General features: G+C 54.8%; 1 protein-coding gene and 1 pseudogene across 1 annotated transcript; one reads left to right on the forward strand and one right to left on the reverse strand.

Annotated features, from left to right (window-relative positions):
* Nucleotides 1-849: 849 nt before the first annotated feature.
* LOC112476026 lies at nt 850-968 on the forward strand (annotated as a pseudogene).
* A 23032-nt stretch (nt 969-24000) lies between these two features.
* Nucleotides 24001-25408, reverse strand: ZNRF4 (zinc and ring finger 4). The gene is given in 3 exon segments (XM_015585211.1): nt 24001-25086; nt 25089-25239; nt 25329-25408. Coding segments are annotated over 3 exon segments (1317 nt in total).
* Between the last annotated feature and the right edge of the window lie 1409 nt (nt 25409-26817).

Consider the following 26817-nt stretch of genomic DNA (forward strand, 5'->3'; position numbering starts at 1 on the left):
TAGCTCAGTCTTGGAATTCAGATAGAATCTCGACCAGACTCCGCGCTATTCCCACCCGCGTAAACGTAATTACGCATGTATGTGGATTAAACAGAAAATAACTATTTTAGCTGGATGCAAGAATCTATAGCTAGTCCTGGCCGAGAAATCATGAATGCACCTAGAAGACCAACAAACATTCATAGTTACGTGATCCTGAAGGTTTTAAGTGAAAATTCAAGAAATTGGGGTCATCTGCCTTTCTCAAAGTTTATGAATATAGATACATGCACTAATGCAGACGCAAAGTGAAGTTGTTTTTGTTAGTAAACAAGATAATATATCACGAGAGTGGTCCCCGAATGCATCTGGAGTTGGTCTTTATAAATTAAGTTTAGATTTATGTGCACCTTTAACTCATTACTCTTGATATTGTCAGCTCGTTGGGCTATTGTAAATCCTGGCACTCACCAGCACAAAGCAATATGCATACAGCGCTGTACGATGGTGAATTATAAAGCAGTTGTCACCAGTCACTTTCCCATACAAAATGAGAATCGATAAATCAGGAATGAGGTAGCCCGAAGCAGTAGTGATATTCACTTTCACAAGCCATAGAATCGCTAAAGTAAAACAGACGATAACAAATGCTGACGAAAATGTGGAGAAATCGGGACCCTCAGACGTTGTTGGCGGGATTCTGAAATGGGGCAAATACTTTGGAAACGGGCTTCCCCAGAGTTATCATCAGACCCGGGGAGCGATTCCACTCCTAAGTCAAGAGAAATAAAAACATATGTCCATGCAAATTCTTTTCTATGCATGCTCATAGAATCTTGTAGATGCATACTCACAGCTAAAAATTTATAGGTCTGTGGCCACGCCGCCCTGAACGAGCCCGATCCCGTCTGATCTCGGAAGCTAAGCAGGGTCGGGACCGATTAGTACTTGGATGGGAGACCACCTAGGAAGACCAGGTGCTGTAAGTGTAAAAAGAAAAACAAAACATAATAGCTAAAAAATAGGAAAAAAACAAATGTCCATCAGTGAAAGAATGAATAAATAAGATGTACGTTATACAATGAAATATTATTTGACCACAAAAAGAGCGAAGCCCTGACACTCATCACAACACGGAGACCTTGAACACAAAAAAAAAGCCGGACGCAGAGGCCACACAGTGCGTGACTCCATGTATGTGCCATGTCCAGACCGGTCACGTCCACGGAGACAGGAAGCGGGTTAGTGGTTGCCAGAGGCTGGGGGGCGGGGAGGGAGTGACTGCTAATAGGTTTCTTTCGGGGCGATAAAAATGTTCTAAAATTATATCATCTAAATATTATCCTATTATTTGATTGACTAATTGATACTATTACCAATTATATTACCTAAATATATTATCATAATAGTATCTAAAATTATATTATGATGGTTGAACAACTCTATGAATAGACTAAAAACCGCTGAATTGTACACTTTAAATGAATAAATTGTACATCTATGAATTATCTCGATAAAGCTGTTCAAAAAAGAAAAATGAATATAGAAATATCTCATACACCTGTTACTCAGTTTCCCTCAGTGGTAACATCTTACAATATTATAAACAGGAAACTGACATTAATACAACCTTTTGACCCTTCAGGTTTCAACAGTTTTACATGCACTCGTGTGTGTGTGTGTGTGTGTGTGTGTGTGTGTGTGTTTCTAGGCACTGTCATCCCATGTGCATCCACGTGACCATCACCGTGGCCAAGACACAGACCAGACTCCGTCACGAGGGCTGTTCATGCTTCTACAGCCACCTGCCTCCCGCCACCCTGAAACCACTCATCTGTTCCCCGTCTCATAATTTCGTCGTTTCAAGAATGTTATGTAAATGAAATTGTATAGCGTAGAACCTTCTGACACTGGCGTCTTTTATTTCATATAATTCCCTGACATCCATCCGAGGTGTCGCGTTTATCACTAGTTCATTCCTTTTCAGACCTGAGTGGTACTTCACGGAACGGAGGGACCACAGCTGGTTTAACCGTTCACCCATCGAAGGACATCTGAGTTGTTCACACACACGCACAGGTTTTCGTGTGAACGTAAATTTTCATTACCCTGGGATAAATGCCCAGGAGTGCAATTGTTGGGTCATACGACAAGCACATGTTTAGTTTTTTCTTTTTCTCCACGTGTTTAATTTTGAAAAACAAAACAAAATTCCACCAGACTCTTCCAGAGTAGCTGTACCTTTTTACACTCCTACCAGCAACATATGGGTGACTCAGTTTCTCTGCATCTTTACCAGCATTTGGCATTATCGCTATTTTTCATTTTACCCATTTTGACAGGTGTGTAGTGATATGCCAACCGTGGTTTTAATTTGCATCTCCCTAATGGCTAATGATGTTGAGCATCTTTTCATGGGCTTATATGCCATCTGCATATCCTCTTCAGTGAAATGTCTGTTCCTGTCTCTGTCCATTTTTTAACTGGGTTGTTTGTTTCCTTACTGCTGAGTTTTGAGAATCTTTTATGTATATATTTTTTGAGAGTCCTTTATATATTTCAGATACCCATCCTCTGCTGGGTATTTGCAAGCATTTTCTCCCAGTCTGTGGCTTGTGTTTTCATCCTCTTAATTGTTTCTTTCAAAGAGAAGTTTTAAATTTTGACGACGTACAGTTTATCCATTTTGTTTTATGTATCATGCTTTTGGTAGCATATCTAAAAAAAAATCTTTGCTTAATCCATTGTCACAAAAGTTTCCTTCCATAGTTTATAAGTTTCATAGTTTTAGATTTTACATTTAGATCTATGATCAGTTTTGAGTTAATTCCGGGTCTTGAAGATTTGGTCCTGTTTTCATCTAAACGTCTGATGGTTTCACATTTTACGTGGAGACCTGCGATGCGTTTTGGACTCCGAGTGCTACGTATGGCCTGGTAGGGTCTTCTCCTCCTGAGCCAGTGTGGGCTCTTGAGAGAGAGGAGGTGTGGTTGGGAGGACGCCTGGGGCCAGTGGACGCAGGTGGCTCACGACAGCCTCACTCTGGGCCTCCGTTTTCCCCATCAGGTAACAAACGGACGAGACCTGAGGATCTGTAATGTAAGGTCAGTTGTGACTAAATGAGGTCACATCTCTGGACATCTGACTTCATGGCCCCTGGGCCTCCAGACTCAGGTGAAAAGCTCCGGTGCCTCTGGAAAGCGCCTGAGCCTGGGTCCCAGGGCTCGGGTTTTCAGAACAACTCCGAGGGACAGTGACTGGGCGAGACGGAGCGAGACTCCAAGACACTGTGGCTTTTTTCCTCCCGGATGGCAAAATCAGGTCATTTTTCAATTCTAGTCATTCTCCTTCATACATAAAATGCGCCAAGAGCCACTTTCCCGAAAATCTAAATTGAAAGTAAATAGCACGGGGACAATTCTCGGTGATAAAACCGCCGATTCTGGAGCTTCTTGGGATAATATTTATTCTCCCTTCTTGCTAATGGCTCCAGCCGCCTCCCAGGTTATTACAGTAATGCATTTGCTTAACCTGACTGGGCTGCACCCCACCCGGGGCTGATCGCCCCACATGGACCCCCACCCCCACCGCCTCCCCCTCTGCCAGACAATTATATTAACCGCTGATGGTTTGCAATTACTATAAATCAGAAAGCACCGGGCCAGATTTGTTTCTCTTTATCGAAGATGTTGAAACTTCATGCATCGCAAATGTCATCGCCCCAGACTGGATTTAACTGAGACGCAGAGAGTTGGCTCTCAAGGGATTTTTGCTTGGGGTGGTGCTAGGATCATCCCCATTTCCCAGATAAGAAAATGAAGGTTCAGAGACAAACGCCGCTTGCCCAAGGCCACGCAGCTGGTGGGGCACAGCACCAAAACGGCACTGAGATTTCTTTCCGTTTTAGCCCCGAATGGAGTTTCTGGAAAACCAGAAAACAAGTCGGCAGCGAGTCTGCAGGATGAATGGGGGTGCGGGACAGGCGGAGGGGGAGATCGTCATGCAATTCTTAAAGGCGGGAGGTCAAGGTCTGCCAAGGATGTGGGGTCAGAGGGTAACTCCTGGATCCTGGCCAAGCAGCTACAAGGACGGGGCTGCCCTCGGCCAGACTGGGTGTGGGAGCGGGTTTGGGAGGAAGGTCGGGCATAAGGTGGCCACGTTCAGGGAGAGGCCTCCGTGAGCCCCACCCACCCCCATGGAGACACTGATGGGTGGCAGACTCAGAGTCTGGCACTCGGGGGAGCCCGAGCAGAGACAGGTCTGTCGGTGTCATGAGACGTAGACCAGCGGCCCCCAGACTTTTTGGCACCAGGGACTGTGCTCCCACGAGAATCTAACGCCGGAGGATCTGGGGCGGTGATGCCAGCGCTGGGGAGCGGCTGCGAATGCAGATGAAGCTTCGCTCACCCGCTGCTCACCTCCTGCTGTGCGGCCCGGTTCCTAACGGGCCACGGACCAGTACCAGTCCACCGCCCAGTGGTTGGGGACCCCTGCTGTAGACATTGTTAGAGACCCAGGAGTAGACGAGGCTGGGATCGGGGGACGCCCTCGGGAGGAGACCGAGGTGTTGGGGTGAGGGCGAGAGAAACAGAGAGAGGTGGAGACAGTGAGTGTGAACAGCTCTCTCGAGGAGTCTCGCCATGACAGGAGGCAAAGCCCTGGGCCGTATCCAGAGAGAACTGTGGTCGAATTTTCCTCTGTAAGATAAGAATGGCCCGGCCGAGCCAGAAGACTTAACGGAGGAGAAAGGGGTTGTCTGGGGAGCCCCGTCCTCGGGCGAGGATCTGGTGCTCGCCTCATACCTCTGTCGATTCAGCTACGAAATGGGCACGAGACAAGCATCCTCCCTGGGCTGCTGGTCCCAGCGTGGTCCAGGCGTGAGACAAGCATCTTCCCTGGGCTGCTGGTCCCAGCGTGGTCCAGGCGTGAGACAAGCATCCTCCCTGGGCTGCTGGTCCCAGCGTGGTCCAGGCGCCCAGCAAGGGCCGGGGCTGACAACGAGTCCCTCTCTCCTGGGGTGCGTCTGGGAGGCGGTGGCCCCCGGCCTCGGGCTGTGGCAGCATGCAGCCCCCTCCCCTCCAGGGAAGTAGACAGCTTCAAGGGAAAACTTGGTGCTGGATCCCCGGTGAGAAAGGGCCCCACAAGTCAAAGTGCTTTTTCAAAAATAAATAGCTTGATTAGCATAAGGTATGCAAATGTATGCTAATGTGACAACTATTAAAAGATTCCAAATGTCATCGAGGGAAAACACGCCAGTCCCGGCTGGGAGGTTGGGGGATGGGAGGGGAGGACACAGCCCTGACTCTCGAGAAAGGTCGGGGTGCTCAGCCCCAGAGCCACCAGGCCTCAGGACACACACGGGCTATTCCAGCCTGGACCCCGAGTCCTGAAATGACGCCCTGCCCGCCCCCCAGAGCTCTCTCCGTAGTCCCTCCCTGACACACTCTGCCAAGGGTTTGAAAACTTTGTCCACGGTGACAAAGCCTCTCGCTCCCGCGTTAAGGCACAGGTTTATTATTCCACAGGAGAAGAAAAACAGCTCGGGTGACAGACCCCGGCATCCTCCCTGAGAACAGGTGAAAACGGAGTCTCCCCCACAACAAAAGACACCCCCAAACTCCCAAGGACCTGGGAGAGATTTTTGCTCTCCGTAGCGAACATACTTAGCCTCTCTCATTTCGGGAGAAATCTTCCGTCTTTATCTTCCTCGCTTGTTTTTTGAGATGAAATAAGACCCAAAGAGGCTTGGAGGGACCGAGGTCGCACAGCCGGCCTAGCTCAGTGATTCCCCTACACCGTTCCGCACACGACAAGAGGATGGTTTAAAGCATTTTCAGATGAGGAAGCAGCATCAGCGAGGCGAAGCGACTTGCCGCGGGTCACAGAGCGGCTGCGCGGCCGCCTGCGCCTGAGACTGCCATCCGTCCCTGTTCCACCATCCAGCCACCCCCCCAATGACGTCCTGAATATTTCTTTCAAACCGACCAGTTCTTAACATCTTAAATCTATTGAAAAGGAAATCGTTGATCACGACTGTAAATAAAAAGCCCGCATCGCTGAGCCTAAGCGGAAACCGACTCAATAAAAACAAAATCGTGCCGTTAACTCTGATGAGAGACGGTGTCTCCGTGGCTCTGAGCTGGGCCTCCTCACGCCCTTTGTCCGACAGGGAGAACCCCCCACGTGTCACAGGGGTGCGAGAGACTGCCTAACACCCAACTAAGACTTTCTTCTTCAAGAAGTAGTGAGGGCAAGAGCTCCCACTGTGAGATTCGTGTGTCACCTAAAACCACCTCATGGCCACCAGGCTGGCGTCTATCTACCTGGAAGGCAGGAGACTGTCCCAATACCACAGAATTCTAAATTATGATTAGGGTCTACTTGGGGGGCTCATACTGTCGGCGTCCATAGCCATATCAATGTAGCCCAAAGATGGAGAAGGGATGGTTTCACCCCCGCACCACCCCCACCCACCACCCACGCATCCACCCATCATGCGTGTTCCCACCCAGCCATCCATTCACCTATCCAGTAAATATTTTTCCAGCACCTGCTGTGTGCCAGGCACTGTTCTAAGATGTGGCGACACAAAGTCGTGACCAGGACGCATCAGGTCCCCACCCAGCAGGAGCTTCTCAACTACTGAGGATCTTCTTCATCGCTTGACAACATCGCAAGGTGAATGAGAGAATGTCTCTCCATTTTTTTAGTGGTAAGGACCATCCTGGTGGACATGTGTGGCCTTTCCTGGCCCACATTCTCCACCCTGCCTGGTTTTGCTGCCGCCTGGGGGCGCTACCCCACACCAGAGCCTGTGAGAGCCTTTGTCAAGACATGTCCCCTTTCTTCCGGGCACACAGCAAGACTGATCACCCAGCGCCCCTGCAGGTGGCATGCAGCCGATAGAATGTGGGTGGGAGCGATGTCCCCGTCACCTCCGGTCCTGGCCATGCTCTCCGCATTGGTGATGGAGGAGTCATAAGACAGAAGTGGCCGGTCGCAGCGTCCTCAGATGAAGAAAAGCTCGTCTGCTGACCAGGAATGCATCTCGTGCGCTTCACGTAAGCAACAGATAAACTCCTGTCGTGACAGGTCACTGAGCTTCGCGGTTTGTCACGGCAGGGAGCGTTGCCTTAACTGGCCCGCGCCTTGTCCCCTCTCCAATCCTGCGGTTTAACTGTACCCCCAGCTCCGGGTGGGGCTTAGGTCACTTAAGCCCATCGCTGAATCCTATTCTCACTGACCTCCTGACCGGGTCAGTCACGGTCACGTGGCCGAAGGATGCAGATTGAGAGAGCTGATGGGAGTCCGGGGCCGCCGCATTGGGGAGCGTGGGGACTGCTGAGCCCAGTGCAGCACGCCCAAAAACTGGGCTTCTCACATTTGCTACAGGGAGAAAAAAGTGAACTTCATCTATTATTATTATATTTTAAATCTCTGGCCTTTTTCCAGGATGGTCCACTGGTTTCTGCAGCTTCGACCACCCAGATGATGCCCTGACCGCCATCTCCAGCTAGATTTGGCCCCAGAGGTCCAGCTAGTTCGTCCCCGACACCTCTTCTTGGATGCCCACCAGGTACAACCTACCCAACCCCCAAAGCATTGCTTTATCCCCTACGCCAGCCCTTCCTCCTGTGCCCCATCTCAACGGAGGCCTCAGGATTTTTCTGGAAAGCTGGAAACGAGAGTCAACACCTCCGTACTCACCGATCCTTGTCGGTTTAATTATTGTCTCCAGCCCACCCCATCTCTCTACCCCCGCCTGCCTCGTTCACACAAACACTGGCTCCTGCAATGGCCTCCTTGACCACCTCTCGGAGTCCACACAGCGGACAGAAAGACTGACCCTCATACTGCAGACCTGACCCTTCCCCTCCCCCTCCATAGCTCTCCATGGCTCCCCAGTGCCCTCAACGAAAACTCTAAATGATTTTTCGAAATCCCTCCTAATCTAATTACTCTGTTCTCCCCCGCCCCGCCCCCCACTCCTCCACGCTCATCTAAGGTCCACTCATCTCTCGATGTCACCTCCGGGGAGCTTGGCCTGAGCCCTTGCTCACCGCTGAGAGGACTCACCTCTGGGCTGCCACACGTGTCTGAGCTTCACAGGTCTCACTGCCCAATGTTGCGACTGCCTGGATGCGTGTCCTCGGGTTCCAGAAGGATGGGGACTGAGTTTGTCTTGTCTGCCACTGACCCCAGCCCCCAACCCAGCACCCAGCACCCATTAGGAACTTAATAAATCCTTCTGAACGAGCGGCGATGGAAACGGATGCTGTGAATGCGCTGTGTGTCGCAGACGTGGGGGTGCTCCACCTGCACGCCCCCAGCACCCACACTTCCGTACCGGCTGACTGCACCCTTCCGCAGTCACCTGCCTCTCGTGCTAGCTGAGGCTCACTCGGCCAGAGTGAGGGGCAGGCGGAATGTGCCAGGGAGGCCAAGGAGTTGATGCTTCAGGAAGCGGCCCTCAGCCAGCGACAGATAGCGTAACTACCCCCAGCTCCTGCACCTCAAGTACATGCTCTACGCCATCTCCCAGGGGTCCCCAGTGGGACCGAGCCCCAGCTGCCCTTGGCGGTCACCTGCTTATGACAGTGGGCTTCTTCCCTTCCCCCTTGGGGCTTCTTGCAGGAAGCCCAGCCTGAGACATCACACAAGGAACATCTCTCAACTCTCTAGCACAGTTGCCAACACTTCCAGGAAGAACTTTAATGTGCTTTGGGGAAAAAAGAGAAAAACAACATTGCCTCTTGCTCCCTGTCAGCTGTGGACTTCACTGTCTTCATGCACAGACCGCGACATTGGAAGTTGTGTATTAATTGCGTCTCTTTTTTTTCAGGAACGAGATGCTCTCTCGCAATGTGTGTGTGTGTGTGTGTGTGCGCTCGCGCGCGCACTTAATGACTTTCTCATTTTGAGATCGGGCCAGATAGCGTTTTGAAGAAAGTCTGCCCAGAGCCTGGAACATATAGAAAATTCTCTCAGCTAAATAGCACTCCCACTCACCCGCCCATCCATCACGGACGCACCGCAGAATGAAAAACAAGCATATTGACTGGATCTATTTCTAATCGACAGCCTAAGATACTGTTTGAAATCTGCCATTAGATGCGGGAAGCTGGAAGTGTCTGTGTCTCGTTTCTCGAGGGTGTGGGGTCTATGGGAGAAGAGAAAGAATCGTGTCGGCATGCGGCAAGCATTTATCGAGCACCTACTGTGTGCTGCACCCTTGTCTGGGTGCTGGAGACACAGCAGTGACCAGGACAGACCCAGCCCCACCTAACCAGTGTCAGAGACGGAAAGGTCGCCCGTGTCCCATGATGAGGGCCATGACGAGAACGCTCAAGCGGCTCGGGGGACACAGAGGAGACGTCTGATCCAGCCCGGGAGATCGGGGAGGGCTTCCCAGAGCCGGAAAGAGCTGAGAGTTGAAGGCTGAGTAGGAGTTAGATGTCAGACCGAAATACGAAATGGGGAAGAGCATGCTGGGGAGGAGGAACAGCATGTGCAAAGGCCCAGGGGCAAGGGAAGGTAGTTCGGTGTGACTGGGTGATGGGGAGGTTGTGGGAGACGAGGGGCGAGAAGCTGGCAGCGTCTCGAAGGCCACGGGAAGGCGTTTCGACTTTCCTCTGGACACGTGGGATCCGCGGAAGAATTTAGAACAGGAGCGTGAGTGACATTTGTTAAAAATCATTTCGGCATAAAATTATCATATGACCCAGCCATGCTGTTATTGGGCACATCTCCGAAAGGACTGAAAATAAGGATTCAAATAGGTGTTTGGACACTCATGTTCGTAACAGCAGGAGTCACAATCAGCCGGAAGGCGGAAGCCACTCGATGGTCCACTGCCAGGTGGATGAGCAACTGGGGTCCATCCGCACGCTGGATGGAACACCACTCGGCCTTAAAGGAAACGAAGTTCCCACGCATGGCACAACGTGGGTGAGCCGTGAAACGTGCTCGGTGAAACGAGCCTTTGTCCCACAGAAGGACGAACCCCGAGAGACCCCGTTTACACGAGGCATCTAGAATGAGCGAAGCCACAGAGGCAGGTGGCCAGGGGCTCAAGAAAGAGGGACGGGGCTTACCGCTTACTTGTCGTGGGAAAAGACAGTGGCGATGGTCACACAACGTGCGAAAGTATTTAGTGCCACTGAATGGGCCACTTAAAAATGGTGAAACAGCCAGCTTCGTGTTATGTATATTTTACCACCCTTTTTTTTTTGTAAGTTACAATAAAAAAAAGAAAAAGAAAAAGATCACTTCGACTGCTGTGGGTGACCGAGGATGGAGCGATGAGTCCAGGCAAGCACCGATGGCGATTCGGGTCAGGGTGGAGCCAGGGGGGAGGGTGTTTGGGGTGTCTGGGGCTGTGGTTTGCAGGTGGGGCGAACGGGAGGCCGGGAGAAGGTGAGATGTCCTCCCAGGGTCCCCGCTTCGCCTGCGAGTCCCCATGGCCTCTCCCCCTCCAGCCTCTGCCCTTATGGCCCAGCCCAGGGAGACCCCCAGAAAGAAGCCCCGAATGGAGATTAAGGCCACGCCACTTCCTTGGCGCAAAGACCTAGGCGAGACTGGATAAAAACGCTCCGTCTCACAGTGATTCCTCCGCCCACCTCCACTTACAAGGTGCAGATGTAATACCTGCTTTTAAATTCAATTAAGTCGGATTCAGTTCTGCTCCTGGAATACATTACCCAGCCAGAGACAGCAGGGGGGAAAAAAGGACAGGAAAAAAAACACACACAAAACACAACACAGACCTATTTAGAGATTTCCCTCTAAATGGATTTTAATTCTCTAGATTTATCAGAGGCCAGAGGAGCCGCTGACAGCAGGCATTCGGCGTCTGCAGACCTGGTTTCAGCCACAAGGATGGGAGAGGAGAGGCTGAGCTTATTATGTTCTGATGTTCACTTCCAGCGGGGGTGGTGTCTGGGGGTTGCCCAGACCTGGGTTCGAATCCCAGCCCCGCCACTCACTGGGTGCTCCTTAGCCAAGGATGTGTCTCAGCGTGCTCATCTGTAAAATGGGGACAACGGTTGTGCTTGTCTCCGAAGACTGGCGAACGGATTACCCAGGAAGATCCGGGCCCAGCCGGAGCACAATGCCCAGCACAGTGAATGTCCAGTAAATGCGGGGGTGGGCGGGGGGCAAGGCCATTGCTGTTACCGCTTTGCAAGTAGAGGCCCAGTCCTGCGCCAGGTCACTGCCGGGGAGAAGGGTCGGGCTGGGGAAGCCCCGCTTTCGAAGGCTGAGAGGCATGGGGCAGGGCAAGACGGAAGCGAGTGGACGTGGGACCAAAACGGAACTGTGCTGGGGACAGGCCACCGCACAGGTCCGAGGGCCGGACAGGCCAGGGAGACCCTGGGACACAGACAGGATCAGACAGGGTCCGATTCGTTTGCAGAAGCCCAGCTGCCCTTTATCAAAACCGATCCCTCCTGTGACGCATTTCACCGGGGAACGTGCTGACAAAGTCAAGACACCAGGGCACCAACGGGGATCGATCGTGTACGTATCCCCGGCTCCTGCGAAGCTCACCTTTGACCTTGGACTTTACAGGCAGGAAGAAAGCTTCCCGCTGCTGCCATTTTTCATGGTTCTGCCCACCTGAGTGGGGCAGGGGCTGGAGCTTCGGGAGTCACAGCCCAGAGACCGGCACCACCTAACCTAATCCTCAGCCTCCCATTCCACACCTGTGGAAAAGTGAGGCTCAGCAAAGGAAAGCGACCCCCCGAGGCAGTCCCCAGGAGCCCTGCGTCCTAACCTCACTGGGCCCACACTCACTCTATGGGTAAGCGCCCACGCTGGGCCTCAGGTTTGCTGTCTGTACAGGGGGAGACGGAAGTGAAGGCCCCCTGGGTCCTTCAAGGCTCATCTGTAGGTCAAGGACACTGGGAACCCCAGCCTTTGTTTTCATAAGAGCCTGGTCAGCAATAATGGAGTTTTGGACCAGAATCCAGAAGAGTTTTAGAACAAAGGTTGTCCTGGCTACATAGGGACCTCCCTCTCTTGGGTCCTGGTCTGTAATATCCCTTGGGGGCCTAGAGAGCCATACTTGGCTTCTTAGGACGCCCTCTTTATCCACAGGAGGCCTCCCCGGGTCACAGGCACACGTCCCCTCGCTTGGTCCTGCCCTGCAAAGGCAACTGGGAGGGCTCCGGTCCCAGGATCAGGGTAGATAAAGCAAAAGAAAAAGACAAAATACAGTTGCCCTTGAGCGGGCCTGACGGGGAGGGGGCACCGAGGGGCTCAGAGGGCTAGAATATTCTCTCGTGATCTGGTGGTGGCTACACGGGTCTCTACCCACGTAACGATGCTCAGGCCACACCTTTAAGACCCGTGCACATCACGGTGGACCCTGGTTACGGACAAAAGAAGGGAGAAGGACCCTGGGAGACAGGCAAAGACGGAGAGAGAGAGGAGAGAGAGGCAGGTGAAGACAGAGATGGGAACAGAAGTCGAGAAAGAAAGAAGGAAACAGAGAGAAAGTCAGAGGGGAAAGACAGACATGAAGAAAGAGAGGAGGAGAAAAATTCGTTTCAGGGCAGAAAGGTGGCGGGAAGAGAGAAGTTGGGAGGAAAACTGAGGGAGAGAAGGCCGAGGAAGAGAGAAAATAGGAGGAAACAGGCAAATGGCCCGAGAGAAGGGGAGGGAGGCCAGAAAGCCAGAGCCGTCACACGCCAATATGTCCTTAATTGTAATTACACGGGAACATTTAGTTTGTAGATGCAGCAGAAATGAAAACGCTGTGCCTGGCCATTAATCTAATGGCTGTTAGTCAATCACTCTTCAAAGCCCCCCCCAACCTCCCCGCTGTGCCTTGGTGGGGTGGGGGCGGGGAGCCGCCTGGAGCGGATCAGAGGAGATGGTTTTAAACTAATGATGCCCTCAGGGAGAGCCCAAAGGCAGCAGTTCTGGGGGGAAGGGAATTTCGCAAAAGTCTGGGCTGGTGAATTTCAGAGCCCTGCAGGCAGCTACCGATTTAGACGAGGGCAGCTGGCGAGTAGCAATTCTAAACTGCAAGGCTGGGTTAGGAGAGATATAAGGTATATAAGCGGGACAAACAGTTCTTTAACTCCCCCCTAGGGAGTGGAGGAAGGCTTGCTAACGGGTCTGACATCTAAACTGTGCTTAGTTGCATCAAGTGAGGCAGGCAAGCAAAAGAGGAAGGAAGAAGGGCCTTCGGAGTAAAGAGAACAGCTCCAAAGGCTGAGAAGGTAACAGGCAGACAAGGTCGAGTGCGTCTGGGAGGGCTGAGCTGAAGTCGGCAGAGACTAGACTTCACAGGGCCCTTTAAAGCATATGGAAGAGACTTGTTCTGGGGATGACGGAAGACAGAGATGGAAATAGGTTAAGGCACATTCTTAAAAGGTATCCCTGCCGACAGAGGCAGATTTGGCGGTCAACCGTAAGATCTTTTACTCACTCAAAAACGGTGAGCTTCGCAGTCTTGGAGGTATGTGTGCAAGGTAAGGCCGACTAACCACGCAGGGACGGAGGGGGTATTTCAGCTGGGATTACAGAGGTGGGGTTCTCAGCCAAGAGGAATGGAGGACCCCCTAGAGAGGGCTATAATGTTACTAACCTCACTTGGGGGGCACACTGGGACTCAAGGTGAGGAGTCGGGGGTTGTGGATGAATCAAAGACGCCTGGACGGGAAGCCTGAGTCAGCACCCTTGCATACCTACCCTTGCCACCCTCAGCCGGGGTGACTCACTCATTCCTTTGGCCCGGAGTACAGAGGCCTGGTGGGAGTGGGGGAGGGAAAGGCCACCCAATCATCCTGCTACTGCTCACCCCTCCTGCACCTACCGTGGGCCAAGTCACGTGCAGGAACCAAAACTCTGCCTCCCCAATCCCCTGGAAGGAAATTTGTTGACTCCGAAATATACCTGGACCTCATCCACTTCCCACTCCCACTTTGGTTCCAACCCTGGCCTGGGTCCATCATCACACACGTGGGCCGGAGCAGACCCTCTGGTCCCCCTGGTCCCGCCTTGGTCCCTCACTGTCTGTCCTCCCTGCAGCAGCCTCCACAAGGAGACTGTGAGCACCTCAGTCAGATCCGGCCCTCTCCTCTGCCCACAGCCCTCCACGGCTCACACCTCCCTCTGGGTAAGAAGTCCAAGTCCTCCCAGTGGCCTGTCCCCACCCTGCCCTCTCTCCCCATCTCCGACTCTGCTCCAGCCACTCAGGCCTCCTCCTCGCTGTTCCTCCGACACACCGGGCTCGGTCCTGCCCCAGGACCCTTGCACATGCCGTTCCCTCTGTCAGGAATTCCGTTCCCCCAAATCTCATAGCTTCATCCGACCCTACACATCACCTCCTCAGGGGAGCCCTCCTTGATTGCTGAGCTGACGCAGCCTCCAGCTCACCCTCCTTCCACCTTCTGCCCTTGCTTTTCCACATAGTGCTGTGCTGTTCTGGAATGGATGTCCACCTGCTTACGTTTGTTTCCCCTCACCAGGCCTAAGGTCCAGGGAGCTTTGCCAAGGCCTGCTTGCCCACTGCTGTATCCCCAGTACCCAGCGCCGGGCCAGGTACACAGTGGGTGCTCAATATGTGCTTGTTGGTTGGCTGAATGGACCCTCACAGCGCCCCCCACCCCCACACACCTCTCCTTGGGGACTATCGACCCCATTTCACGCAGAGGAAAACAGGAGAAACAGACTCGGAGAGGCACGGCTTGCAACCTGCAGGTGCTCCAGGGCTGTCTGTGGCCGGAGGGTGCACCCCGGGACTCAGGGGGGAAGGGAGTCTGTCCATGTTGCCTTGGTGGCACTTTGTGTATATGGGGGAAGGGGCTCCTCATTTGGCGAGGGGGGAACCACTCATTCCCCTTCTGCTTCCCCCCCCCAAAATCAGCCTCGGGATGGCCAGGCGAGGGGACCCGCGTGAGGGGCGACACAGCGTAGAGGGTGGCACACGTTATAAAGACTCACTCACTGCCCTGGAGATTCTGCAAATTCCTCATCCATGCGCTCCCTCCTCTCCCCTTCTCCCCTTTCTCCCGCTTTTTCCTCCTCCGCGGAGACCCTCGCGACTTGCCCCAGCGACTCCCACCCTGTCCCCCGGGTTCCGCCCAGCGGAAGCCTGCAGCCAATGGCCGCGCTGTCTGATGAGGTAATGCGCCCGCTCCGCACTCCCATTGGCCAGGCTGGAGGCCGTTCTCCTCGCGCCCAGGAAGGCGGAGCCCTGTGAAGCACCGGTGGGGATTCCCGCAGCCTCGGCACGGCCGTGGGGTGGCCCCTGAGCACCTGCACCCCCTCCTGACTGTGGAACCCCCACCTCCCCTTGCCCCTCTCTGGACTCAGGAGCTAGCAAGAAGGGGCGGGGCTGGACTTAGAGACCCTTGTCCGCCACTTCCAGCCCCTAGGGAGGTTGGAAGACACGTCCCCCCTTACAGCTCCAGGCAATCAAAAGACTCCAGAGCTTTATCTTTCAGGCCAAGTGCACGTTTAAGGAGCATCCGCCCTATGCCAGCCCAGGGGACCCACTGGTTATACAGCGGTGGCGAAATAGCACCCAGGTGCCTGCCCTCCGGGGCTCACAGAACAATAGCGAAGGGGAGGGACACACCACCGCCCTCCCCTCCTAGCCCGTGCGGCTGCGGACTGATGGTGGGAAGGGTGGGCAGCGAGGGGGCGCTGGCAGAGGCTGCGGAGGAGGAGATGCGGGGGGGTCCCCTCTTAATTATCTTGGTCATTGTTTGTTTACGGGGAGCTCCGGGTGCGCTGGGGGCTGGCTATGCCGTTCTCACTGCCGTATTCATTCAACAAACATTTATTTATTTGATCCCATCCCCACCCCACTGGTTTCTTGGTTTTTTGGTTTGTTTAGCAGGTTTTTCCCATTACATTTGACAGTCAATATTATTTTATATTAATTTCGGATGTATATACTTATTTCTTCCTCTGGTATCTCCTTTCCCTCCCAGAATCATTCTAATGGGCTTTTTTTTTTTTCTTTCTTTCATTTATGGGCATGCTCGGGACTGAAAAAGGTCGTTTTGTGCGCCTGTCTCTTTTTTCTTAACTTTCTCATTGAGGTGTCATTCCATACCGCAAAGGCACAGATCTCGATTGTAGAGCTGGGTGCATTTTTAGCCAAACCCAGACCCTGGAGGCCCCAGCCCAGAGGGAGAACCCGCGGCGGGGGAGGGCAGTGGGCGGGTGTCTTACCAGTGTCAGGGCAAATGCGGTCTCTCTTTAAAATTTTGATATTTTCTTCATCCTAGAATTTTTCTCCATCGTGGACTTTTATTTGACATTAATTTTGATTTTCCCAAATATTGCCGTCGAATGTCATTTAGCGTGATGGCTGAAGTCTCTCCGACTTTCCTTAGTTTTGCTGTCTGCCTCCCTCCCCTGACCCTGGTTCTTCTGGCCCTGGGTAGAACATTCCACCAGGCAGGGCTTCCTAGGGCCCCCTCCCCCCACCCTAGGTACCTCTTCCTACTCTCCATCCTCACAGTTTCTTTTGCCTATTTTTAAAACTGCTATAAATAGAATCACAGCGGACACGTCTGGAAGCTGGCTTCTCTCACTCACTCTAGCGGTTGTGTGTCTGAATATAGTTCACTCCTTCTCACTGCTGTCTTCTTCCGGAGTACGGAGGGACCCAGGTTTGTTTAGCTAGTCACCAGTTCATGGGCATTCGAGTTGTTTCCTGTGTTTGGCTGTTCTGAATAAGCTGCTATGAACATTGTCGCACACGTCTTCGTGTGGACATATGCTTGCGTTTCTCTTGGGCAAACACCCAGGATGAGGATAGTTGGGTCATATGGTAGGTGTGTGTTTAACTTTTCAAGAAACTGCCGAACGGTTTTCCCGAGGGGCTGTACCATTTTGCGCTCCCGCCGGCCGCGTCTATGAGCACGGGTTGGGGGCATTTACATACATATTTTTTGCCTTTCTTGAGGTGTAATTTAAGGATGCAGTTCGGAGTTTTGACAAATACATACACCTGTGTAACCACGAGCGTAGACAGACAGCAGACAGCAGTTCTACCGCCCCAGAGAGCTCCCTCAGGACGTGTGTTTTGAATTTACAAGGAGAGAGCAAACGAGATCTCACATTTTCTTCCCGTTTGCTTTGTGTTTGGTCTGAAGTTCCAGCCACGGTGCCTCAAAATGAACATCTTTGCTCGTTATGACTTTCTCGGTGATGAGGGTGCCTGTAATCTTAATTCTCCTGAGTCTTTTCCAGTCTATTTAATTCTTATATTCAAGCTTTAACAAAGAACTATCGAGGACTTAACAGTGGCCTGGTGACATTCCAGGCACTTTATCTAAATTAAATATGAACAAAGATATTTAATCCTCTCTCCAATAGCACCACAAATTAGGCCCATTATCGCGTTCATTTTACAGATGGAAAAACCAGGTACAGAAAGGTGCCACTTCCTGTCCCCTCCCCACAGTTCCCAAGTGGGCAGAGCTGGGATTCCAGCGGGCCCTGGAGCCTGCTGGGTGGGTGGGGCAGACCCCACCTCTCTGCACTCTGGTGAAAGCACTGACGAGCACAGGCCACAGGCCCACGCCCCCTCACCCACAATTCCAACATCTGAAAAGCTCTGAAAATAGACAATTTTCAACAGGATGACTCTAAAACTCATCGAGATCAAGAGTTAATAGCCTTTGACTATTAATAAGCTTTATCCCATTTTTTGTGAATGTTCCCATTATATTGCTGTGTTTGATTGGGAGGCGGCGCGGGCTGCCCCAGGGCCTGCTGGGTGGCCAGGGGAGGGAGTGTGTTCCATAATATCTGCTGAGTACATCTTATGAGTATCCTAAATTCTGGGACGTTCTGAATTTTAAAACACATCTGGCCCCAAGGGCTCTGTTATTATTTACTATGATTTACGGAGCCTACTATGTGCCGCCAACTCAACTAGGCATGACAAAGGCAGCTCCAGCCCTCATGGGGTTCCCAGTCCAGTGGGGGAAGAGGACAGACATGGTGCCAGGTGGTTACAACACGGGGTGATCGGGGCCGTAACGGCATAAGCACAGACCTGGTAGGAGCCCAGAGGAAGCACTTAGGTCAGGCCGAGGCATCAGGGAAGCTTCCTGGAAGAGGTAACACCTGGACAAAGCCCTGAAGGATAAGACAGGCAGTGTGGGAGGGACAGTGGCAGCAAACGAAGGTCCTGAGGTGCTTTGGGGGCCTGAAATCGGGCCTGCGGGGCTGCAAGGCATTCTGGGAGGGGCCGGAACGCAGAGGTCCTTGTTGGCCCTCCTGCCTTCCTGGCGAGGCTCCCATGACCCTCCCCTCACCTCGGGAGCTAGGGCTTGAGCCTCTGCGTTTTGGGCACGTATGGCAGGCACCTTGCCGGTCTCCCCTGCGGTCTCCCAGGGCCTTGGTTCTGCAGCCGTCAGGACCTGATTATATACTAACAGGTGTGGGTAGCATTTGCCCCCATCCTTAAGGCTGGGGCAACCTCCTAGGGGAGACTGGAGTGCACAGGCCCGGGCTGGGGGCTTCACTCCATCCTGGCCCTGGACCACACCCCCTGGATCTTGCTACATGAGGCTGCAGACTCCTTTTTGAAAAAGGCTTCAGTCTGTGGAAATCGGGCATCTTTGTGGATCAGCTGCCCATTTCTTCTGCTCCGTGGGCCAGAGACCTGGGAATCTCCAGTTCCCTTCTTTCTCTTTCTCTTCCCCTCCCCCTCCACGTGACAAACCAGGCGATCCCAGCGCTGCTGCCTGCCAAGTCTGTCCCGCGCCGGCCCCTTCTCCCCTCTCCATCCGATCCAGCCCCCATCACAACTGGTCCTGCCTCGGGGCCTTTGCGCTGGCTGTTCCCACTCCCTGAATGCTCTTCCCCAGCTGTAACAACTTTATTTATTTCTTTTGCTTTTAAAAACGTATGCCAAGGAGGCAAGCCCCAAGAAAGCAATGATTATAGCTATCCTGTTCATTATCGAGTCCCCAGCTCCTAGCACATTGCCTGGCAATAAGCACTCAATAAAATTCCTTCCACAATGGGAATTAATTCAAAGAACCTCAGAAAAAAAATTAAAAAGCCTCGTATTTCCAAGCCTTGGGTGGGAGCGTGTGGTCACGAACACCGATAGAGATATTAGAGGGGGAAAAGCCTCCAAATTTTGGTTGCCTCCCTCTGCCTTTAATTATTTTGTCGACAAGGCTCACAATTCAGCAAGTCAAGGTGGCATTTGAGAGGGACGGTTCCCTTTAGCGTAGCTGACAGCTAATTTGTGGGAAGTTTAATTACAGGCGGCATTAATTAACTGGCAGAACGCTGGGCAAAGAAGGCAGCCATCTGTTCCTAAAAACGTCCTCCCCTCCTGGCCCTGCTGGGAGGCTGGGAGGGGTGGGCAAGGAAGAGGACAGAGTGGGGAAGAGGCGGTGACAGAGGAGGAGGAAGGAAGGAGGACCAGGTGATGAATCAGCTTCACGCGCCCCCCCCCCCAGATGCCAGTCTGGGCTGAGATCTTGGCAGCCAGCCTCCTTGTGGCCTCCACCATGTTGCAGCTGCCTCCGTTAGCCACTGGGAGTGGCCGTAACAGTTCCTAGGAATCTGCTTCTCACTGGTCATATCATTAGGAGCAGGGGGTGTGGAGTAGAAGAGGAGATGAGAACACTGTCCCCGACCGGCATTGGAAAAGACTGGCACCCACCACAGGAGGCTGAAAGGAGGAAGTGGGACAGAGCCAGGGGTGAGGGACGCCCTGAGCACCCCGGTCTGGCAGGGGCGGGTCGCTCCGCCTCTCATTCCACCATTCACTCCATTCCAACCATTCTTCTTGGGGATCGGAACAGAAGTGATGCAAACAGCCTCCAAAGTCGGGCTTCCGGGCTTCGAATCCCACCTTTGTCCTTTCTGAGCTGTTCGCCCCGGGGCGGGTCACTTAACCTCTCTGGGCCTCTGTTTCCTCATCTGGAAAATGGGGTTGATTATAATAGGACCTACTTCCTTTTGTCTTTTTAGAATAAAAAGCTCTTTCAGGCTGCTGAAGAGAGCTTTGCTAGGAAGTTGAAGTGTTGGTATGTGTCATAACCGGAAGTGTGAGCGTACGGAGGCAGGGAGGGTTCCAAAAGTTTGAAAGCCCCTGTGCCTTCCAGGGCTCTGGGTCCTTGTGTACGTTGACCCTCACCCCCGAACACCCTTCCCACCCCTGCCCAGCCGCTTCCGTTCTACCCTGGTCTTGAGGTAGATGTCCTGCCTACGAAGGTGCCCTCTGAAACCTCACCTGTGTGTCCCCCATCACAGCCCTAGTCCCCCTGCCGCTGCCTTGGCACGGTCCTTTGCCCCCACTAGACTGGGCACCCCATGCGGGCAGGGACTGGGTCTGTCTTGGTCACTGCTACATCTAGGGCACCCAGCACAGGCTTGGATAAGTAGCTGGTCAGCTCGTATTGTCGTGCAGATGAACAGTTGGAGCTACGGCCCACAGGTGGGGCGGTAGAGGCCAACAGAATGTGGAATTAGACATTACGGCCATTTAAACATGGAAAGGACTGTCTCGGTGGGGGAGTGAGCTCCCCGTTGCCGCTGGCTCGGTCAGCCCCGGGGTGTGTGGCCCGGGGCAAGCCACATCCTCTTTCATGAACTCAGTTTCTTCCTCCAGAAATGGGGGTGTGCCCAGGAGCCTGGCTCGGGGTGCCGGGAGCTGGTGCAGGCACCTGGCAGCCCATATGTGCTCAGTAGTCATGCTGGCAGCTGCTCTCATCCCTGAGTCCGTCCCTGTCACCGAGGCGAATCGCCCCTTCTCTGAGCCTCGGTTTCCCCATTTGGCCACACTCCCCCTTCGGCCACACAGATGGGGCACTGCCTGGACAGGCAGAAGGCAGCCTTCACTGTTGTTTACTTACAGCGGCTGCCAAGCGGGCCCGATGGGGCTGGCACAGGCTGGCCCCGCTAAGCTGGCAGTCCTTGGCAGCACCCAGCTTTCCTGGAGGCGGCTGGAGAAGGGCCCAGCCTGGCTGCTGGGGGACTGAGGAGGCTGCGATGAAGCTGAGCCCCCTTCCGAGAGGGAGCAGTTCCTGATTTGGGGGCGAGGCCTCTATGTACACCTACTAAGGACCCACTGGATGCCAGATCAGGCTGCCGAGGTATTTGCCCCTGCTGTTCCAGCTGCCAGGATCACCGTTCCTTTTCCCACTGCTGATCCCTGCTCGTTCTGGTCTCAAGCCAGAAGACGCCGCCTCCAGAAAGCCACCTGGATTCTCCGGGTTGGGTCAGGCACCTCCATTTGAGTTAACACAGTGTTTTGAGTTTCTCCCACCACAGCTCCGATCACCCAGATTATAGCTGGGCTGTGGGCAGGTCACTTAGTCAGTCGACAAATGCCGACGGAGCACTTAGTTGCTGTCAGGCAATGTGCACGACTACCCAGGCTCAGGGAGCCCTGCGGGGCGGGTGCTGCTGCTGTTCCCTGTTTACAAGTGAGGTCGCTGAGCACAGCAGAGCCTCAGTAAGAGCTTCATTCCCGGTGACGGTGAGCTCACTCCCTCCCCCAGCGATCTGATCGTGAGTCTGGGGAACCAGGATGTGCCGCTCCCCTGTGGCGCCTCTGTGACCTTTGGGGCGTCTGGCGGGCCATGCTGGCCACCCCTAACATGCACTCTCTCCATATCCATGGTAACAGAATTCCTCGTTTTCAGCTGGACCTTCGGCCACTCTGAATAAAAACTACATTTCCCAGCATCCTTTCGGGAAGTGCATCCACACGACTAAGTTCTGGCAGAAGGGATGTGAGCAGAAGTGGTGTGTGGAATTTCCGGGAAGCGTCTGGGAAGGGAGAGGGTTAGCCCATCCTCACCTCTTCTTCCTCATTTTCTGGAATGCAGATGTGAGGGCTGGAGCTCAAGCAACTGCATCGTCCCAGGAGGAAGAAGCCACTCGCTGAGGATGTGAGTAATTATACAGAAGGAGCCTGGGTTATGGACACCGTGGGGCCTCCATGCCCGCTCTGAACTGACTCTTCACGTTCATGAGCAGTTGAGCCCCATGGGCTTAAGCTTCCCCGGGGGGTCGGTCCCACCACACACACGAGCCACAGCAGAGGGCCCACCCTTTGCCATCATCGTTCCAGGAAGGGAAAACCTCCTGAGCCGCCTTGGAGGTCCCCAGCTCTGCTTCAGAGCATGAGTGGAAAACCCTTCCGTGTATATGGAAAAGGAAAAGGAACCCTAACTAAACGAAAACGTTTGCTCGTAAACCCACCAAGACCAGACTGCCAGGTCCGCATCCCGTCATCGCCACACACCGTGTGATCCCAAGCAGGTGACTCAGCCTCTCCAGGCCTCTGTTGTCTCGTCTGTAAAATAGAGACCTGGAAGTTTTGCTGATGGGGGTTTTCCCTGACCTACTTAAAACCTCCAGTGGTTTTACTCAGCACCTTGGAACAAAACCTGAATTCCTTGCCGAGCTTTACACGGCCCTGCACAACCTGCCCTCCCCTCCTCCCTCCCCCCGCCCCCCGCTCACTCTGCTCCGGCAACACAGGCCTCGCCGTTCCTCCTACACGCCGGGCTTGGTCCTGCCCCCGGGCCTTTGCACGTGCCACGCCGTCTGCCTGGAACGCTCCCGCTCACCACCTGATCATTCTGGTCTCAGATCCCTGATCGTGCGCGCCACCCCGTCTCGTTGCCCAGAAGACCCCTTGTGGCCCAGACCTTCTGGGGGGCATGCGGAGGGCTGAAGAAGCGCCTTATGTGCTCACCGTAAAATTAAATCACGTCCGAGCTGGTCTCTGAATCCAAGTACAAATTCACAGGAAATACAGGGGACGGAGGGACATGTGACATGACACCACAGGGACGCCCAGTCGCCAAGACCAGGGATATCTCTGCAGGGTCAATGACCCAGTTGCTCCGACACGACGTGCCAGGCAAAGTTGAGGGAGGGGCATGGAGGGAACAGGTGCAGTTAAGAGCTAGGAGCCCATCGGCAGCTCCCGATTTGGATGATGGAAACAGACGTCCGCCATAAATGTCCGCACTTCCGGGTGTCCCCCGCGTGGTGTCTGATGCTATTAGGCAATGGTCATTTGGAACACGGTACTGGAATCTGTGGGGTTGTTTTTCAAGTTTTTCTCACAGAGCAGGGTGTGTGTCTCTTCGCGCTGTGGACTCTGGGCGATCATTGTCAGTGGGGGCCGTCCCGGGGGCCGTGTGAAGCGGCATCCCCGGCCCCCCACCATCAGAGGCTAATAGGACCCCCCCCTGCAGTGGTGAATACCACAGATGTCTCCAGATACTGTCAAGTGCCCTCTGGGAACAAAATCCCCACCCAGTTGAGAATGACTGCTTTCGTGACACAAACCGAAATATTTACAGATGAAAAAATTCTGGGATTTGCATCGAATAGCGAGAGACGGGGCGTGTGTGGAAGAGGAAGAGTCAGCTGGATCCTGAGTGACAGACACCTGAGGGCTCATCCTTCTGGTCTCCCTCCCTGGGGTGCGTTTGACGTTTTCCGGCACAAAACCCTGGGCTGATGGGAAGAACGCAAATAAAATCTGGAGTCGAGTTTGTCACAAAGGACCCGTGATGCTCTCCTGGTTTTGACAAGCGCGCTGTGCTTACCCGACCTGCGACCGGCAGTGGGGAGCTGGGGGAGGGGCCGAGAGAACTCTGGCATCTCTGCTACTTTTCTGTAAATTTAAAATGATTCCAAAGTTAAAAGTTTATTTTTAAAACAAGTTTAAATGAGTAACGAATGAACATATAAGGGGTCAGCGGCCAGGGTCAGAACAGAGGCATGAGGCCTGTCCTGGAGCCACCGCTGGCCGATGACCCAGCGACCTCGAATGCCCGCCCCTGCCCCTCGCCTTCTCACTCACGTGGAGACACTGGGAGCCAGCCCTGGGCTCGTCTGGGCTTAGTCGCATGGGTGGGTGAGAGGCCAGAGGCCGGGCGGCCCACAGCAGCCAGGGCGCGAAGCCGCTTTCAAACCCATTTTATTGTCTCCAGACCAGAAACATCTGTCTCCACCCTCCCCGACCCGACCTCTGTCTCCCGCCGGGGCTGCGGGGCCTCAGGGATCCGGGGGCCTCTCCGGGGACGCCGCCTCGGCCAGCCCCGCGGAGGCAGCGCTGCAGGGGCGGTGTGGGCCGGCGCGGGCCAGCAGCTCCAGCCTCCGGGAGCGCAGCCGGGCCTGGATGGCCCAGACGGCGAGCTGGCGTCCCGGCGGCATCGGGTCCTCCCCGCCGAAGCTCTCGACCGTGGACTCGGCGCTGTCCTCCGAGCCGGCCACCGACTGCTTGCACATGGGGCAGGAGCGCTGCGCGGCCTGGGAGAACCAGGGGTCGATGCACTTGCAGTGGTAGGTGTGGGAGCAGGGCAGGACCTTGAGCTGGTCGCCCTCCTCGTATTCGTCCAGGCAGATGGCACACAGGTCGTTGAGCCGCGTGAAGGTGCGGACCTGCGCCTTCTGGCAGGCTGGCGTCTTGACCACGGCCGGCCTGCGGGTCCACCTGGCCCACAGCCAGCTGCACAGGCGTCGCAGGACGAAGAAAGCGGACGTGAGCAGGGCCAGGGCGCGGCCCAGCACCCAGGAGACCGCCAGCACCGGATGGCAGTCCAGGTCGGGGCAGGGCGGGTAGTCGGGCAGCAGGAGGACGTGGGCCGACTTGTCGCAGCGCATGATGACGCGCAGGTCCTGCGAGGCGGCCTCGCCCACGAACACCGAGGGGATGGCGATCTGGCGCCGCAGGTCCTCGTGCACGTGCGCCATGTGCACCAGCTCGTCGGAGCGCACGTTGTGCACGATGGCGGCCCCGAAGCCGGCCCGCTGGGCGTGCAGCACCTTCAGGTCGAACGTGCAGTCGTGGCGCCGGATCAGCACGATGGCGCCCAGGGAGCCGTTGCCCACCGGCCGCGGGCCCTCGATGGGGTGGCACGCGTTGGCGGGCTTGGCCTCCATCAGGTAGCCGCGCACGCCCTCAGGGGCCAGGGGCGCCCCGAACATGGCGGGCAGGGCCGCGTAGTCCACGGTGCTCGAGTTGCTGTCCAGCACGGCCCGCACCACCGCCTGCGAGGGCGCCAGCAGCACCAGCAGGATCAGCGCGGCCTTGACCGCCCCCGGGGCCATGGCCGGCAGCTGCCCCCCCATGGCGGCCATGCCCCCTCAGCTGGCTGCGCTGTGGAACTATGTCCCGCTGGGGACGGCAGACCGGAGGCCTTCGGGCATCTCCAGGGCCTCCCCGGAGCCCGTGGCCGGGATGGAATGGAGGTGGCTTGGATGGGGGGGCTCAGAGGCAGGTGAGCAGAGCAGCTGAGACCTGGGTGGCCCTAGGTGGGAACTGCTCCTGGTGGCAGCCACGTTTGCATTGTTTTTGAAGGCTGATCTCAGGAGGAACTGACCTGCCCAGGTGGCCCTCCTGGCAGATGACGCAGAGGCCAGGAGCCCCCAGGGTTCTAGATGCCCCCGGCCTCTGTGACATCGCTCTGTTACATCCTGCCCCCAGGAGCCCCAGCTGCCTGGGCCTGTGGCCGAGACAGCATTCCCGGGGCTCTGACCTGGGGCCTGGGCAGCCTCTGAAAACACCTCCAGAAGTCTCGGAGCATCCCCGGATCCTGGGCTTTCTGGGGGCTGGTGGCCCCTGGTCCAGCAGGCCCAGCCACGCTCTACGAGCATCATCTCCCCGTGCCTCCCAGCGACTCAACAAGGAAGGCGCCAGCGTTACCCCCTTTCGACCTTTCGAGACTCCTAGAAGGACCCGGACCTGCTCAGGGCACCCTCTCCCCGTGAGGTCCGTCCTTAGAACCCACATTCCAGACCTCCTTTCCCCTCCCCCTCACGTGCCCGCTGCAGCAGCCCCGACCTGCTCACCGTTCCTCCAACGCGCCGGGCATGGTCCTGCCCCAGGGCCTTGGCACGGGCTGTGCCCTCTCCCTTCTCTCTGCGGCCGGCTCTTCCTCACAACTCAGGTCTGAAAGAGGCCTCTGGGCGGAGCGTGGGCTGGAGAGGCGGAAAGAGGCTCAGAGAAGGGGCTGGGGGAGGAGGGGATGGGGAGAGACTCGGAGGGGACGACAGCCCCGAACCAGTGGGTGGGTATGAAGGAGAAGACGGAGGGTCCACCTCTCCCCGTCTCGGGATCACTTCCTGAAAGTCGGCTTCGGCGCTACCAGCTTGACCGGTTTGCGGACAGTTGCTAATGTCCCTCAGAGAAAGGTCCTTGGCCCCGCTGGCATTTTAGGACATCGTTTTATTGTGCGTCTTTGTTTCTGTGGGTCCCATCTCTCTGTGACAAGAGATGTGGGTTTCTGATTTCCGACTCTCACAAAGTTTTATTTCTAAAGAAAGACAACAGGTGAGTCGATCTTTAGGGAATATTGGGTGAATAAAGGAACAAATGGATGATAACGGGAAAGATGGAGAAAGAGCTCTCTCCAGAAATGGAACATCGATCGACAGGGTGGATTCGTTTCCTCGGGCTGCTGTAACAAAGTACCACATCCTGGGTGGCTGAAAACAACGGAAATGTATTGTCTTGCAGTCCTGGAGGCCAGAAGTCCAAGATCAAGGTGCTGGCAAGCTGGTGTCCCTTGCTCTGCCCACGTGCAGGGCTGTCTGGGTGAGCCAGATAATTACCCGCCGTGGGGGGCAGCCCAACCAGTGACCCCCGTAAGGTGACTCTGGGGCGCATGTCCCCACCATCTCCTAGGGGGCCCCAGCAGATTGAGCCCCAGCTGCCCCCTCGATAACCGGCTCGACAATCGCCTTCCCTCCCCTGACTGCCCCCCACTCCCCTCCCGGCGTTTTCTGAGATCGCTCCCAGGGTAAATGACCTTCATTCAGATCCTCGTCCTGAGGTCTGCTTCCGGGGAACCCAAACTAAGATGCTCCCGG

This window comes from Pteropus alecto, unplaced genomic scaffold (assembly GCF_000325575.1).
Source record: "Pteropus alecto unplaced genomic scaffold, ASM32557v1 scaffold30, whole genome shotgun sequence".
NCBI lineage: Eukaryota > Metazoa > Chordata > Mammalia > Chiroptera > Pteropodidae > Pteropus > Pteropus alecto.